The sequence below is a fragment of the Megalops cyprinoides genome, chromosome 12 (genome assembly GCF_013368585.1).
Source record: "Megalops cyprinoides isolate fMegCyp1 chromosome 12, fMegCyp1.pri, whole genome shotgun sequence".
Taxonomy (NCBI): Eukaryota; Metazoa; Chordata; class Actinopteri; order Elopiformes; family Megalopidae; genus Megalops; species Megalops cyprinoides.
Window position 1 is genome coordinate 29,201,952 of NC_050594.1, and position 15,330 is coordinate 29,217,281.

Sequence of the window (15,330 nt, forward strand, 5' to 3'; positions counted from 1 at the left end):
TTTAAAGAAATGAATAGAATCTTCAAGAGGGAGATAAGACTATCAGACACACTGATTAGCATCTGATACTGAGTTCTGAATCACTCTGAGTCCATGACCTATGACCCTGGTGGGTGTTGATATAGGAGTTTCAAAGATCACTCTTCAAGGGCTTCAGAGGGGTTAGAGGGCACCTAGGGTGGTTCTGCTTAGAACATCCAACAAGTTTTGTTGGATGTTCTAAGCATTTATAAATCAGCTTTCTAAGGGCCATTGGTCTGGCATGTGCTTGGTATGGCCAACTAAAGCAATTGCTTTGGGGTTCATTTTACAAACAGACTTTTACAAACATTTTACTAACAGACATTTATTTGATTCAAGATCCAGTTACATTCTTACACCTAATGATAACTGAAAGGTAAAGCCAATCATAGTGTTTGTTGAAGATTGTCCTATGCGCCCTTTAAGGGCTACTTAACCAAAGCTCCACATGCTGGAACAACAGAATCTACAGCACTGAGCCCCAAGGAAAGACCCCGCAAAGCCAGATGCTGATAAAGAACCTGAGGCCTCTGCACTCTGCAACATCCTCTCAGTCAGGAGCTCGCTTCCACAGTCTAGTTCCATTAAAGCTGAGCGAGGAAAAGGCCTCTTTGCTAATGAGGTGTCTGAGAAAAGAGAGAGATGCCAGTGCTGAAATACTTCTTGGGCATTATCCAAACCACTACTGTACAACTGCGGTTCCAAGACTCGGTATGTTGGGAGCAATTAAAAGTATTTCGTTTTCCTTTCAGCTCAAATGTAATTATCCCCGCTTACTTTTCCCCTCAGCAAAAATGTATTCATTTTCAGTGCTAATCTTTGTTACTGTAGGCTTTTGGGTCAGAATCAAGAATGGTTTTGAAATCCAGAAACATGATTCACTACTCTTTTGTTTTTTCAAGTTTAAAAGCTGCTCTTCAAGCACCTAACAACTGCACAACCTTTCGTAGCAGTGATACACATCCTCACACTTCAGACAGCTTCAGGACACCACAGTTCAGGATCGGACATCTTGGGTGGGACATCATGATTTCAAGCCAATCCTGAAAGACAGTCAGGAGGACATACAACGACGTAAAATCATGGCCAAATTGTGCAGGGTAAATTTGGCATCAATGATAATGCTCCTGAGGTGTCAGGATCTGAGGGTTACCTAACAATAAGTGCCTTCAGGTTTCAACTTTGTCCTGACAAATACTAATAGATCCATACAGGTTATGCTGAGTACAACTGAGGAGATCCATGTCAGAGTACCTGGACAGACAGTTGACAAAAAGCATGGGCTTTAGGTTGGTATCTTATGAAAACAGCCTTTCCTGACTTACCTCTCACACAATTTATGCAGAACTATGAATCAGCTATCCTCAAAATAACTATTAACGGCATGCCAAGAGGTTGTGTTAATGTGGATGGTATTAGCATCAACACAGAGCCCATCTTTGATTCCACACTACAGACCTGTCTGTCAGAAATACTGAAATGAGTGGTGAGTGCTATGGACATACTGCCTGGCATAAGAACAAAAATTCTTACGATTTAATTCAAATTCAAAGACAAAATCAAACACCCTCTTTGCTATTAGACACATTCAGTCTAGGTGTGCTTACACACTCATGTAGGGAGGTGGACTGGAGTATTGTGATAATTTACTTATTTTAGTGCTGACATAATCTGACTGCGTTATACAAGCAAGTGTGTGTTTAATGCAGGTTAAACTTTCAAGAAGCAGTAATCTCATGCAAAATTAATGGAGGGTTAAACTAAGCATACAGGCTTTTGTTAAAAAATGTATCATCCAAAAAAAAAAACAGTTATAGGCCACAGTATTAGGTAAAAAGCTCTGATGGAAGAATATCACATATTCTAGTGTTTAACTCTTGATGCTGGTATGATTCAATATTGCTTTGTTACAAACTCTGTGGAATGATGCTCAGTATGGTACATTTTTTCATAAGGTTTCTACGCTGTGTAGTTATCCAGTGCAGGTCTTAAATAAAGGGATGGGCTTCAAAAATGATCTCACACGAGGTGTAAAGTCAGTTCCTCACAGAAAGCAGAAAATGCACAATGAACATCCACCACTACGAAACATTTTCTCAGTCACAAGTCGAAAGGAAGCAGGCAAATAATACCACTTGTAAAATGCACAGATAATTTTGTCTCCAGACTCAGGGACTGCCTGATGCAAACAATATGTGCTCTGTGATCCCATATGGTTTAATACAAAGGAAATGATAACACACACACACACACAATGTTCTGTTGTTTAAGGAGGCAGAACATATTCAATGCCTATACAACGTATTTATAGTTTTGGCAAACTTTTAGAAATTGTTGTGTTTAGAAGCATGCTATTTTTTAAAATCATTAACCACGTTGACTGAATTTCTGGGAAGCTCCAAACGTTGTGGAAAATCGGATCAGGGGTTTGAAGCCACCATGACCATGGGCGTCAGTTTGTTTTGAAAAGTGCTGGGGACAATGACGGGTTCAACGTGTTCACACCTTTTTAAAGTGGTGGGGACAAAATGGGCCACAACAAAAAGTGATGGGGACATGTCCCCAGCGTCCCCAGCATAAATGATGCCTATGACCATGACTAATGTACAGCACCTTTTGACACAGTGAGGGACACCTACAGGGCACTTTACTCTGAACCTTTGAATAAAATTTGAATCATCTAATGTGAAAGTAATTGCTATAGTTGTTAAATGGAAATGAAGCTATTTTTTAAATTGATAAGATCTATAAAAATAAAACAACGTGTGGCCTCAGGCTTAAATCAATACAAATTAGCACCTGCTTTTTGACATTTGAGCATTTGATTGGACAAGTCCCTCCAAAGCCTCCACCACTAGTTATAACAAAAAGAAAAAATAAAACATTGTCACTCAAATTTCACAAGGATGACTGAGACAGCTCTGCTTTTTTTGCATCCTGCCACATCAAAATGTCAGTTTGACATTTTCAAACGGTTTCAGAAAACATCAGGGCCTCCTCTTTGCCTGACCCCAAGATCTCAAATTTACAGTAAACCCTGGAAGATCTAAGGGTTATAACGGGGGGAAATTACTATAAACTTCAGTAAACCTGTGGCCACACACAGGATGCTGCCAGAAAACGTTAAGTGTGGGCAGAAGCTCTTTTGTGCCATTTTTGTATTGGCTTGAGAAAGTGGATACTGTGGTTTCATTTGTAAAGCGAGAGGGAGCAGATGCTTTAGACAGAGCACAGAGGACTGGGGGAAGTACACAGAGCTCTACATGAAGCAGACTTGTGGACTGAAATCACTGAAAGAAGTCAGGGTGCACAGCACACTCACAAAGTAGGAATTCTATTCTGATCTCTTTCCACTCTGGGAGTTGTGAATCATACACATTAGCTGTACTGCAACTCCTGAAAGTGAAATGTGCATAGACATGGTCCTAAACTGGTGTTTTGGAGCTCAGTTGAAGATTTATATCACAGATGACACGAATGCCATTGTCACTATATGAAATTCATCACCAATATTGGCTAAAATAATAGTTTAAATAAGTTCCAGAATCTGCTCTGTAATTTTAGTGCCAATGAATATGGCTTTTTAACATTGGGATGAAACCTTATACAGGAAGACAAAAACAACAAAATAAACAATGTTAAAAACTAAAAAATCTGTTGTCTTTGTAAAATTCAAAGATTCAGTATTTAAAGAGTAGTCAGCAATTAAACAGTAATGGTTAAAGCTGTGGATAGAAGGGAAGTCATACAGGTTCTGATAAAATCAGGTGAAGCAAACTGAAATGTTAACTGCAGTCAGAAATGGTAGTTACAAAAATGAAACAGAGAAAATTTTAATAAATTTTTTTTTAATTAATTTAATTTAAATTAATTTAAAATAAAATTTAATTAGTTTGGAAAACAATTTAGGGAATCCATTTGAAGTACTTTTGTAGGACAAGTGTGCCAATGAAGGGAACTGAGCAACACTGTGCACAGTGACTTTTGGATATGTATACATGAAGAGATCGTTATAGACTGTACAGGTAAGTGTTCAAGTGAGTCCTGATGCTCCTTCACAGTGCTGGAGAACCAATGCAGTGTTCAAAATCCTGGCTTCAGTAGAAAGCTGTTAAAATCAGCAACAATCTGCAACAAACATTCAAAATTCACTATTTTTTATATAATGGCCAGACTGACTCAAGGGGACAATCTTTTCAGTCTGTGTTTTTGCATGAGACACAGTAATATGGCTGCACTCCAAACTTCACCTGCCAATGAACTCCATCAGCTTAGTGAACCACTTAACGAGATAAACAGAGGGTGGTTATAAATTTAGCATGTGTACTGCAAAATAATTCAGGAAACTGTTGTGCTCACAGTGAAACTACACACCCTTTGTGGAATTTGCAGCACAAAAGACTATAGCATTATTTAAGCAACAGCTGCATAACCAGGAATTCTGATCCAGTGTTTCAATGTAGTGTTTCTAAAGGGCAGATTCAGGAGTCGCTAAGTGGTGGTCAGCGTTACCCAGCGTTACCCAGTCAGTGTCTCGGCTGCACAAGCGGGCTCCACAATTTGTCAATTGCTTTAGACAAAATCATGTATCTAAAGTACCATCCGTCTGAAAGTATTTGAGGTTTGGAGACTCACTACCTAGCTGCTCGGCCACTTCTTTGGTCTTTGTGGACAGCCGTGTGATCTCTGCTCTGCTCTGAATGGAGTCGTGGATATGACCAAACCCACATGTGCCAGGCTCACCACCTCCACCTCCAGTCAAACCACGTAGGAGGGATAAGTCAAAGCAGGAACAGGGAAACAAAAACTGTTTCAAAGCTGAGAGAGAACAGTGACTGCTGAGTGTATATGAAGGTAACCTCAGGTGTTCATCCTGATGTAGATCTTCCTAAATGTCTGAGGCTTTTCATCACATGACCGGCCATGTTCAATAAAATAATGTATGTGTGACATAAAATAAGTATCCTCATTAAAAAACTATATAAGGAACTGCCTGAATTCAATATGTAAGGAGATGCACTTCATGCCACTAGATGGCAGCTGTAGTTTGAGTGGTAATTGAAAGGTATTCTTTTAGTGTCCTCTAGGGAATGGCTGTTGGTTGGTTTGATTTTATATGTTTCAGGTGAGTACTGACATGCATAAACCTGTAACTTCTTTGAGTGTTCCCAGAGGTTGCTGTTTTGACATATGACATTTGTCACTTACTGGACATAAAAAAGCCACAGTTAGTAGATAGACAACACTGACAAGCAGGATGAACAAATACGAATTTACTGTGGTTTAACTTATGCAACTATATATGGGTCACCTGAACAGTGCTATTTATGACCATAGGTAAACAAGCTTACAAGTATGGACTTAATTCATATACCATTATGTTTCATATGTTTTCCTGTTGTTCTAGTCAGCTAGCCATTTTATTTGACTGACAACTTAAATATTGCTTAGCCTGCATCCCTACATGGTTAGCAATCAATTCTTTCTCCCCTGCTAAAGAGGCAGACAGATCAGTAATTGTTATGGAGACTACACATTCTCTGTTCCCTTCCCATTTCAATGCTTTTCAGAGTTTTTAGTGGTTGCATGAAGTTGCACTTTTTTATTTCATCTATAGACGCATTCTTAATTGTTCTGAACACTCAGGCTGCAGTCACAATGTGAAATTGAGTCATTTGTCTCCCTTACCATCAAACAACATGTAATTAATTTTACATTTCTACAATCCACTAAGGAAACACACTTTAAACTAAGTTTCATTCGTTTCTGTCTAAGTAAGAATGAACATAAATTTGACAGAATCTGGACGAGTTTCAATCGTTATTTCACAGCCTGTGACACAGCTTCAAAATCCAGCATTACCCAATTAAATCAAGCTGGATTCTGACCTTACTCCATGCTGACAGAGATGATAACAGAAAATGCTACTCAGGGTTTTGCTTTCAGGCTGCTTTCTGCTGTAGGTAGCAATGAGATCACTTGCAGTCAGATTGTTAAGGCGATACTTGTCTGTGGATACTGGTCTCTGTAGGCTCTGCGTAATTATTCACAGGCACGCAATGCTAGTCCCCTGGTTTCACTGGAGTGTGAGTAAGAGGCCCTCTTTTTTCTCTCTCTCGGAATATATAATAAAATGTGTTGAATGTCACTGTTTAATTTCCTGCTTCAAACACATGTCTCAGATGGCCCGCATTCTGGTTTTGACGAACAGTATGATAAACACAGGTGTACGCTTGAGTTATTTTTCAACGATCATAATGTACTGATCAACATTATTGATCTAAAACTGAGGTAACTTGATGCAAGGGAATTTGTAATATGATCGGAAGTCCACTTGATTCCAGCCCCGAGCTTGTTGGTTCCTTTTCCAGCATACTGTGCACAGAAATTCAGAGAAAGTCTCATTTCACAAGCCTGCACTCCTGTTGAGGATTTCTGGCTCCAAAACGTAGCGGGTACTGTTCCCCTGGGGCAGAGACCCTGAATGGAGCTGGCAACGTGGGTACTCTGTAGTTGGCAAGAATTAATGACGTCACATACGATGTCCAGATGTGCATTGTAGTTGTTTTGTTTCACTAATACAGGGGTATATTATACAAATGTACACAAACCACATATTTACACTTTTATGTAAAACAGCCCCTTTTGCATCTTGTTGCGCAGATCATCTGAAATGTGAGGTTTATGACCCCCCCCCCCCCCCCAAAAAAAAAAAAAAGCTTTTTTCTACTTTCCTCAACAACACAACAGCATTCACTTGTCAGGGCTGCGACAAACGCATCTCTTGCAACTCTGTGGCAATGACTACACTGAAGTGCCGAAGCAGTAATGGATTTCACACAAAAATACTTATGCTGGAAAACACTTCCAAGCTTTCTATGTTGGTATCCTTCTCTGTAGTATGTTGCTGGCTATCCGGTGATGTATATCAGTCAGGTATTTATATGTCATCATTTGCCCAAGTAATAATTCCTCCTAGGTCTGCAATCCTAGCTCCTATGATGGATGCTTGCACTGTTAAACAGGGAGGTGTTTGTGGTTCCCCCTCTCCTTGAAATTGCTGGGGTACACCACAGCACACAAGTGGAAAAGGACATAAGGCAGCCTTGTGTAGCACAAATGTCTCAGGCATGACTTGGTGTCGTTGCCCCCTCTCTACCCTCAACGAGTCAATATGAATCATTGAATCTTCTGAAACATTCTGAGTGAATCAGCAGGGATTTCAACAGCCTGGAGCAGGAAGAAATAGGAGTAGTACACAAACAAATCAATCACTGGGGAATAGATTCTTTGGGCATTCGTATGGTCAGTTTCATTCTCACGGAGGCTTCATCAAAATGGCTTTTTGGCTAAAGAAGTATAGTTTAGCATAAGAGTAACCTCTTCAGCCTCATATGATTTACAGTAACCCAAGAAATTCTTTCAGAGCAGTAAAACCGCATTTTTGCCATATCCAGTTTGCATATGAAGAGGCTGAGAACAATCTCTCACTGCCCCCTTGTGTAGATCAAGTTAACCACCACTCTATTTGACATTGCAAACTATAAATGATAAACTCATATTCCTTTACTGTCCCATATAATTTTAGTCTCTCTAATAATTTTATGAATTCATTGCAAGTAGTCATATGTGTTCTACATGATAATGTACGATGATAAAATCAGAAACACCAATTAATGGCAAAAACAAGATTGGAATATATTCCATATTGTTCTCTTGAGAAATTTCAACTGAAATGTTAAACAAAAGGCAGTAAGTTACTGGCACAGGTCTTGAATGCCACCTCACGCTTCTTCACTGTCCTGGTTAAGTAGTTCATGGGTGGCAAAACTGCAGATACGATTTCTTCCAATGATTTGATTTTAAATGAAAGAAAAATTGATGATAAGGTCAACCTTGAAGTCAGCCAACTGTTGATATTTCAAATTCATTTCAAAGCTTCACTTTGGATTATGTTCTTGCTCTCATTGAATGGAGGCTTTCAGAAACAGATGACAAAAATCTACTCCTTTTCGAGTGGAACTTACAGAATATTTTTAAAAATATTGACTACAGAAAAAGTTACCTCTCTTTTATCCTATTTTTCAGAAGTTTAGGCTTTAGCATGTTCCGGTGTATAGAATAGAATAACATCTATAGAATGCTCCAAACTGTATTTACAATGCAATTTTCAAAGCTCTTAGAGAGAGTGGGCTGAACTCTCTGTACTCCATACAAACCTCAAAAGCTCAGATTTTACCATTTAAATATTCATGAATTCCCAGTTTTGTATTTGAATGCCTGTGATACTTCCAAAATCTATCTGACTTCCTTAAATACTTGTATGCAGTATGCAAATACATACACAGAAACCATAGAAAGATAATGATAAAAAAATGAGTATTACAAATTAAAATTCCAGTAGTGAAGTGGGAATGTACTGTGTAAAGGTTATAGACATCATGTTTTATAACAACAGAAAAAACACTGATACAGGCAAGACCCTGATTTGCAATTCATGTTTCCTCTTGCTTGTGTTAACTTTACTCTCTGGGTTGCTTCTCTCAAGCTCTGGATCACCCATTCACCTGGAGAGAAAAAGTGTTACTCATTCCAGTTTCATCCAGGAGGATTAGAAGGATCTACTCTGGATGTGGACAAGTGCTGAAGCTACATACAGTCATAGCTGCCCTACCACCAGTTATAAACAAGGCATTAATATCCAAGAGTATAGTATATGCTTCAGTTCAACTTAGAGCCTTGCCTTACTGTATACACAACTAATGTAACTATAAATGTTGTCTGTGTAAGACTAGCATTTATATCTCAAAGCTTTAAGATATATCAAAGCAAAGTTATATCTGTTGTATTTGCCACAGAGAAAAACCATTTCAGCCATTACTAGGAACAAGTAACCTCCTAAAGCAGTGTTTCCCAAACCTCTCCTGAAGGACCCCTTGTCCTGCATGTTTTACATCTCTCCCTGCTCCAACACAGCTGATTTAACTGATCAGTTTGTTATTTAGCAGCTTCAGCAGTTCATAACGAGTTGATCATTTGAATCATCTGTGTTGGAGCAGGGAGAGATCTAAAACATGCAGGACAAGGGGTCCTCCAGGAGAGGTTTGGGAAATGCTGTCCTAAAGGATCCCATAAGGATTAAATCACAGTGAATATACACACATTAAACCCTACTAACTGAATGTGTTCTTAATCTCAGAGACAGAAATTCATGTGAATACATGAAAATTGCACAGGTTTCCTCACTCTCAATATCGACATTGATGCTGTCCAGTTCTCTTAATACATGGAAATTATGTGTCATTGAATCAAAATTATTGTTCAATATATTTTGGAGTTCTGTCATGGTTTCAAGTTTAAAAGTGCTACATAGTGACAGCTTATTCTGGCAAATAATTATCTGATAGTGGTCAAAAAATATGATGCAATATTCCACTCACAATTCAATGCCTCAGGCAGAAACGACTGCACCGGAGTGATATGTACTATACACTATGCATGCTTGCCTGTAGAGGGTATTCTAGGGGCAGGAGGGATCTGGGAGGTGTTGGACAGCCAGGTAGAAAGAGGTTGAATGATTGGCGTGTAACATTTTATGAGTTGTTTGGTCCATAACGGTGTGGTGGGCTAGAGTGGACTTTTCTGTGATGGTGAGAGGTGATTGTGGTGCGATCCACAGCTCATGACACAATGCATTTAAAGAAGAGCCTTTATTAATCACAGATTGTCTTCATATCTACAGTCACATATAACAACAACCAGGTCACAGGTATTCCATCAGAGGCAAACAGAATGTGCCATATAACAGGGTCGTTTCTAGCAATTGAAAAGATCAGGGGCTAAGTCAAGTTTCCCTGGGGCTTGTTTTTGTTCTTTTTCTAAAGGGAGATCGGCATCGGTTGGTTGGAGAGGTTATATCTACCTTTATAATAAATAAATAGGCCTATTACTACACCTTCGGACACTGCAAGTCAAGTACTGCTCTGTTACACAGTCTGTCTGTTGTTTTGCTATAAACACCTCCTTTTTCAGGACGAAAATATTCGGGGCTAGGCTTAAAATATTCGGGGCTATAGCCATAAATGATCGGACCTAGCAATGCCACTGCCATATAGATTTATCATAAAAGATATCATGATTTTCCCCCTCAAGGCAGAAGGATGCTCAGAAGGCAGGGGTATGCTGACTCTCCATGATAAGAGTTAGTAAACACAAAGAAAAACACAGGTATTCAGTTTAGAATTTAATATTGAATAATATGCAACACTGTATACATGTCTGCAGCCGTCTTTTTTAAATGTGGTACGTGGTATGCTATACAAAATAGCAAATATCTTAACAATCTGTTAACATTTCTTTAATAATTAAGTAATGTAATTAATAAAATGCACATGAAGAACAGAAAACAAGAACATAAAATGTCTAAATCTCTACATTTTAGTCTGTTTAATACTGTGATCAGAGATGTGAACTGGAGGCTTCAATTAATTTGATCTATTAATATTGTATCTTTGTATCTTTGTATGTTCTTAATATACATCAGGTGTCTGTATAGATTTCACAAATTTAGTTTCAGAATTACTTCATCAAAAAAGAGAACAGGGTAAGATGCCTGTTTTTGAGCTGGATTTCCTCTGGAGAATTAGTACTGGGGCCAGGCTTGGTTTTGGATTACTATATGTATTGTTCTGATAAAACTGTGTATTGTTTTGTTATTGCTTTTATTGTTTTTATTATTTTATATAGCATCCTTGAAAAGGACAATGGGCACTTAATATGGGAATAGAGTACCATGGATTTCAGTATAGGTGATGGAATGGATTTCCTCATTGAATTCTCCCATTTGATGACTTGTGAATTGTTATTCTATTAAATCTAATTATGGCGGTCTTGTAAAAAAAAAATGTACAATTGTACACTGGAATTATTGAAACCATGCTGATTCAAAACTCAGTTGTTCTAGTGCTGTGAATCTTTCTTTGAGTGTGCTTGCTGGGAGAAGACTTTGACTTGTTAAGTTTGAACTTTGGCTTAAAAGTTCCACTGGATGATTTGAAGCTACTTGAGCTTTCCTCTCCAATTGGCTTGTTGCTTTTGTAATAGTACAGGAAGAGGAAGAAACCTGGACAAGGAAGGAGCTAATATGTGTTACTTTGCAATATACTCTGCTTGATATTTTCAGCTTCAAAGAGTAGCATATGTATCTGCATGAAAATGTGGGGTCTAAGTACTGTACCTAGGTAAATTGTGATTCCTAGTGTCATCAGTACTTTAAAATCATTGGCTATAACCTCCCATCTCATCTCATCTCATCATCTGGTTTTCACACCATATCTGGGTACAGTGAGTCAGCGGGCAGTGAAAACCCTGGTTCGAAACTTGCTTGCTTGCTGATCCACGTAACATCCAGTCAAATACACAACACAGTCTACACTCGTTACACTTGCTATAACATCCAATTAAAGCAGTGTCCTGCAATGCCTACCTTGAAAGGAGTTGAGGACGGTGAATATGTAATATGAAGGAATCCGAAAGGCTCCGTGGCTGAAAAAGGCAAAACCCCATGTGACGCCTAGCATGGTGCACAAGCCCAAAATGGTGAACATGTCCTTTGTCTTTGACTGTTGTTTGGCTCTTCCCTTTCTCATTTTCTTCAGGTGCATAATCTTGTGCACTGTTACTATGAAGATGAACAAAGTGAAGGCAAACACCAGAGCATAATATCCAATGTTCACAATGTAGTGAATATAATGGTTCTTAATCCAGCACCTGCAATGAAAAGGATAAAGAGATTCACCCAGTGTCCTTCCAGGGTTGGTAACATTCTGGATACTTTCTGGACTGTAGGTGTTGAATACATACATTACACAGAACATAACAGAGAACTTCTCAGAGTTTCATATTTCATTTCAAAATGTTTCACATTTCAAAAGTGTAATTCAAAACTTTAGAATCACTTTGACTGAGAAACTGCTTCAAAACAACTTACATTTGTACTGATGCCCCATCATCCGTGTTAATGTTGATAAAACCATACTCATTCAATATAAAAATCACAATCACGACCAGACCAGGAGGCACTGAGGGACAGGTAAAAAGAAGCAAAATGGATTCAGGAGTGTAAGCAGTTTTAATTGGAATCTTACTATCGGCTCTACACTAGTTCACGGTTTCATAAAACACTTCACAGCAAAGTTAGCTCTTCATAACCACTGTTCGAGGTAAATTCTGAATAAATCTTAACATCCACTGCAGAGCACAATGGCATCACATCCCACTGAACTCACACCATCCGGCAATGGCAGTCTTCAGCAGGTAGCGCTGGATGTTTATGTTGAAGACTTTGATTAGCTGCAGGTACAGGTGGAAGGCCTGGATGGCGAACCAGTTGAAGGTAGACAGCATGGAGTAGTGCATGACCCCTGCTATGAATCTGCACGCTGATAAATTCTGCGATTTGGCGATTGAGTCATTGACCAGAAAGGTCAAATTCAGTAGAAACAAGGCCAGGAAGAGGTTGATGAGGATCTTGGTGGTTTTGCTGGTCTTGGCTTTGCTGAAAAATTGCATATATTGATTAGCTGTTAGTATTTTTTTTTATTAAATCGGCTAGTACAGCCCTGTTTTACAAAAAATGTGAGCAGGAAAAGGCAAATGGTACCTTAAAAGGAAGTGCATAAAGAGAGCAACACCCAAGAAGAACATTGACATGCCACAGCCGATGTAGGTGATATACGTAAGAGTTTTCACATCTGAAGTACTCAGGTTTGACTGTGCTCCAGGGGAGTCCTGAAGAATTGCAGAAGAAATCATAGGTGAACAGTCATGGCCCTCAGAATAGTGTTGGAAACCTATGTTTCCTCCAAACCACTATGCTCTACTACCGAACGGTGTCTGGTGGTCCTGTCACATTGCGGCACAAATTTACTATCCATCCGTTGTCACCCTCTATGGTGGATCTTCCACATTTCATCTGTTCTGTCAAGTCCCTCACTATCTTCAAGAAACATCTGAAGACAGCTCCTACGCGCTCACATGATCACCTGAAACATTACCACCTAAAGCAGTTTCTTATGTCTTGGACTTTGTTTTCCTTTTAAAAAATTCAAATCTAAGGGTTTAATGCACTTGTGTCTCTACCAGCTAGCTTGTACCTTGTCTGGTCAACAACTTGGTCATACAGCACATCTAATATTGTTTGCTCCTTATATGGATTTTTGCTTGTGTTGTACTTTGCCTCACCTGTAAGTCCCTTTGGATAAAAGTGACTGCCAAATCAATAAATGTTAATGTAAATAGAAGCCACCCAAAAACAACAGGTGAACTCTCGGTGCGGAATAGGTATGGGAAATTTGTTACTTGGTGGATGGCATACCTGCCATTCCAATTGCTTGTTACTTCAGAAATATTTCCTTGTTTCAAAGATCATTTTGGGAGATAGATAGGCATCTGGTAACAAAAACAGCTATTGACAAGTTTGCTTTTGAAATTTGATACTGATTTGCTTTAGAGAGAAAAGGTGTTTATTTGCATTTGTTTGAAAGTGGTTATTGATGGGGACTTTTTCACTGAAGCAAAGGACTCACCATTAGAACAGCAAAAAATGTCAAATGTTTGCACCGGCATGTTATGGTGTTGTCCCTGTACAGAGTTTCACAGCCATCTTTTGTCCAGTTTGGTTTTGTTCCTAGGAAGATGAAAAAACAAATGAGGAAATAAGACAAATATATATTTAATATAGTTAATAATTTAATATAGTTAATAATTACCATTATTTATTTCAATTAACCTTTTAAATGATTCACCATCATCTACACAAATCCAGAACTGATGAAGAAAAAAATCTTGCTTTGAAAAAATCAGTGTTTGTGATTAGAGAACTACTTGTACTGTTCCCATCTCGGACATTGCTGTCATGCTTAAAAAATTCTGAAACTAATGTCTATATAGTTTACTCTGACTGTTGAATATTACAAAGTAAGCCTCAGCAGCTCTACTGTGTAATTGTATGCTGTATGAATTATGAAGAATGTCAGCTGGTGAATGGCAGAGAAATAAATAATGTAACCAAATAAATAGAAAACATGGAAATACCTGTGCCATCCCAAGATTGGCATGATATTATGGCATCCCCCTGCATAAAATATATTGTAAATTCTCATTGGGGGGATGTTCTCAATGTCTACAACACATTTCATCAATAGGATTAAGACATCTTTCTTACCTTATCAACCTGATCATATTGAAGGTCTATGGTGTCTGTTAGATTAGAAATATCAGTTCCCATTTCAATGGCAATGACCTCATTATTTAAAATCGTGCTATTCTTTTCATCCTAAAAGAAATGGCAAACATTGACATCAATATATTGCAGTGGAGCAACACTTTATTTGGCATGAACTCTTTCATCCCATAAAATGTCACTTAATATTGTATGAATAAGCTGTGCTTATAGTTGAATAAAGGTACTCTTTATCAGTTATACAATTGTGAGCTCGTGTCTTGCCCTTAACATAACCATTTGACATTTTAAATGGATATTTTAACTGAGATATTTTACCTTTGACAGGCTTGGAAAATTAAAAACACCAACATAGGCACTTCCATTGTTAATCAACTGCACTTTTTTGAATGCTTCCTTTGAGATGGATACTGTTTTTCTGACCATTCCTGCTGCTGCGAACACATTTTCGACGACCTACAGAACAGTGTTAACGAAGGACAGATTTGATAGAATGCACATCCTGTATGTGTCCATTTAATTTCACTCTCCAAAGTAAAAGGCCCTTGTCAGTCCAGCAGTCTCAGAATGTCCATAGAGCCCATCTCATTTCACTGCCCCAATTTTTTTTTTCATCTCACTGATATCAGTTATGATTGGAAACAAATTATGTTTGTGGCCACTGAAATGTATCAGTGGGCTAGTACAATACTTACAGCCCAATCATTGCTGGCTGTGAAGCCGAAGTGAACCTCCTCTATTTCTTGCTCTTTGGGACTGAGCTTGAGGATGCCCTCTGCATCTCCCATTGTCACAGCTGCTATGTCATCATTTCCCATCTGAGCAACAATTGAGTCGAGACTTTTCATTGCCTGTCTGTGAAGGTTCAAAATTCATTGAGACATTTTAATAGTGGTAGTTCAGTCAAAGTCGCCCGTTGACAAGAGGTTTCAGAGGACAGTATCATGAGTGATGTTACAGGAAGTTAAATGGGGGAAACCAGGTTCTAGACATGCAAGATATTACTTGTGGAAAAAGTTGAGGTCATCCCAGGGATGCCAATATAAACTGCTACTACTGTTGTTGCG

General features: G+C 38.6%; 1 protein-coding gene across 1 annotated transcript; it reads right to left on the reverse strand.

The window, feature by feature from the left end:
* Nucleotides 1-12,288: 12,288 nt before the first annotated feature.
* On the reverse strand, nt 12,289-15,051 carry LOC118786962 (adhesion G-protein coupled receptor G2-like). The gene is made up of 3 exons (XM_036542321.1): nt 14,959-15,051; nt 12,683-12,810; nt 12,289-12,577 (listed from the first exon to the last, which is right to left on the reverse strand). The coding sequence occupies exons 1-3, from the start codon at nt 15,049-15,051 to the stop codon at nt 12,289-12,291; spliced, it is 510 nt and encodes a 169-aa protein (XP_036398214.1).
* Between the last annotated feature and the right edge of the window lie 279 nt (nt 15,052-15,330).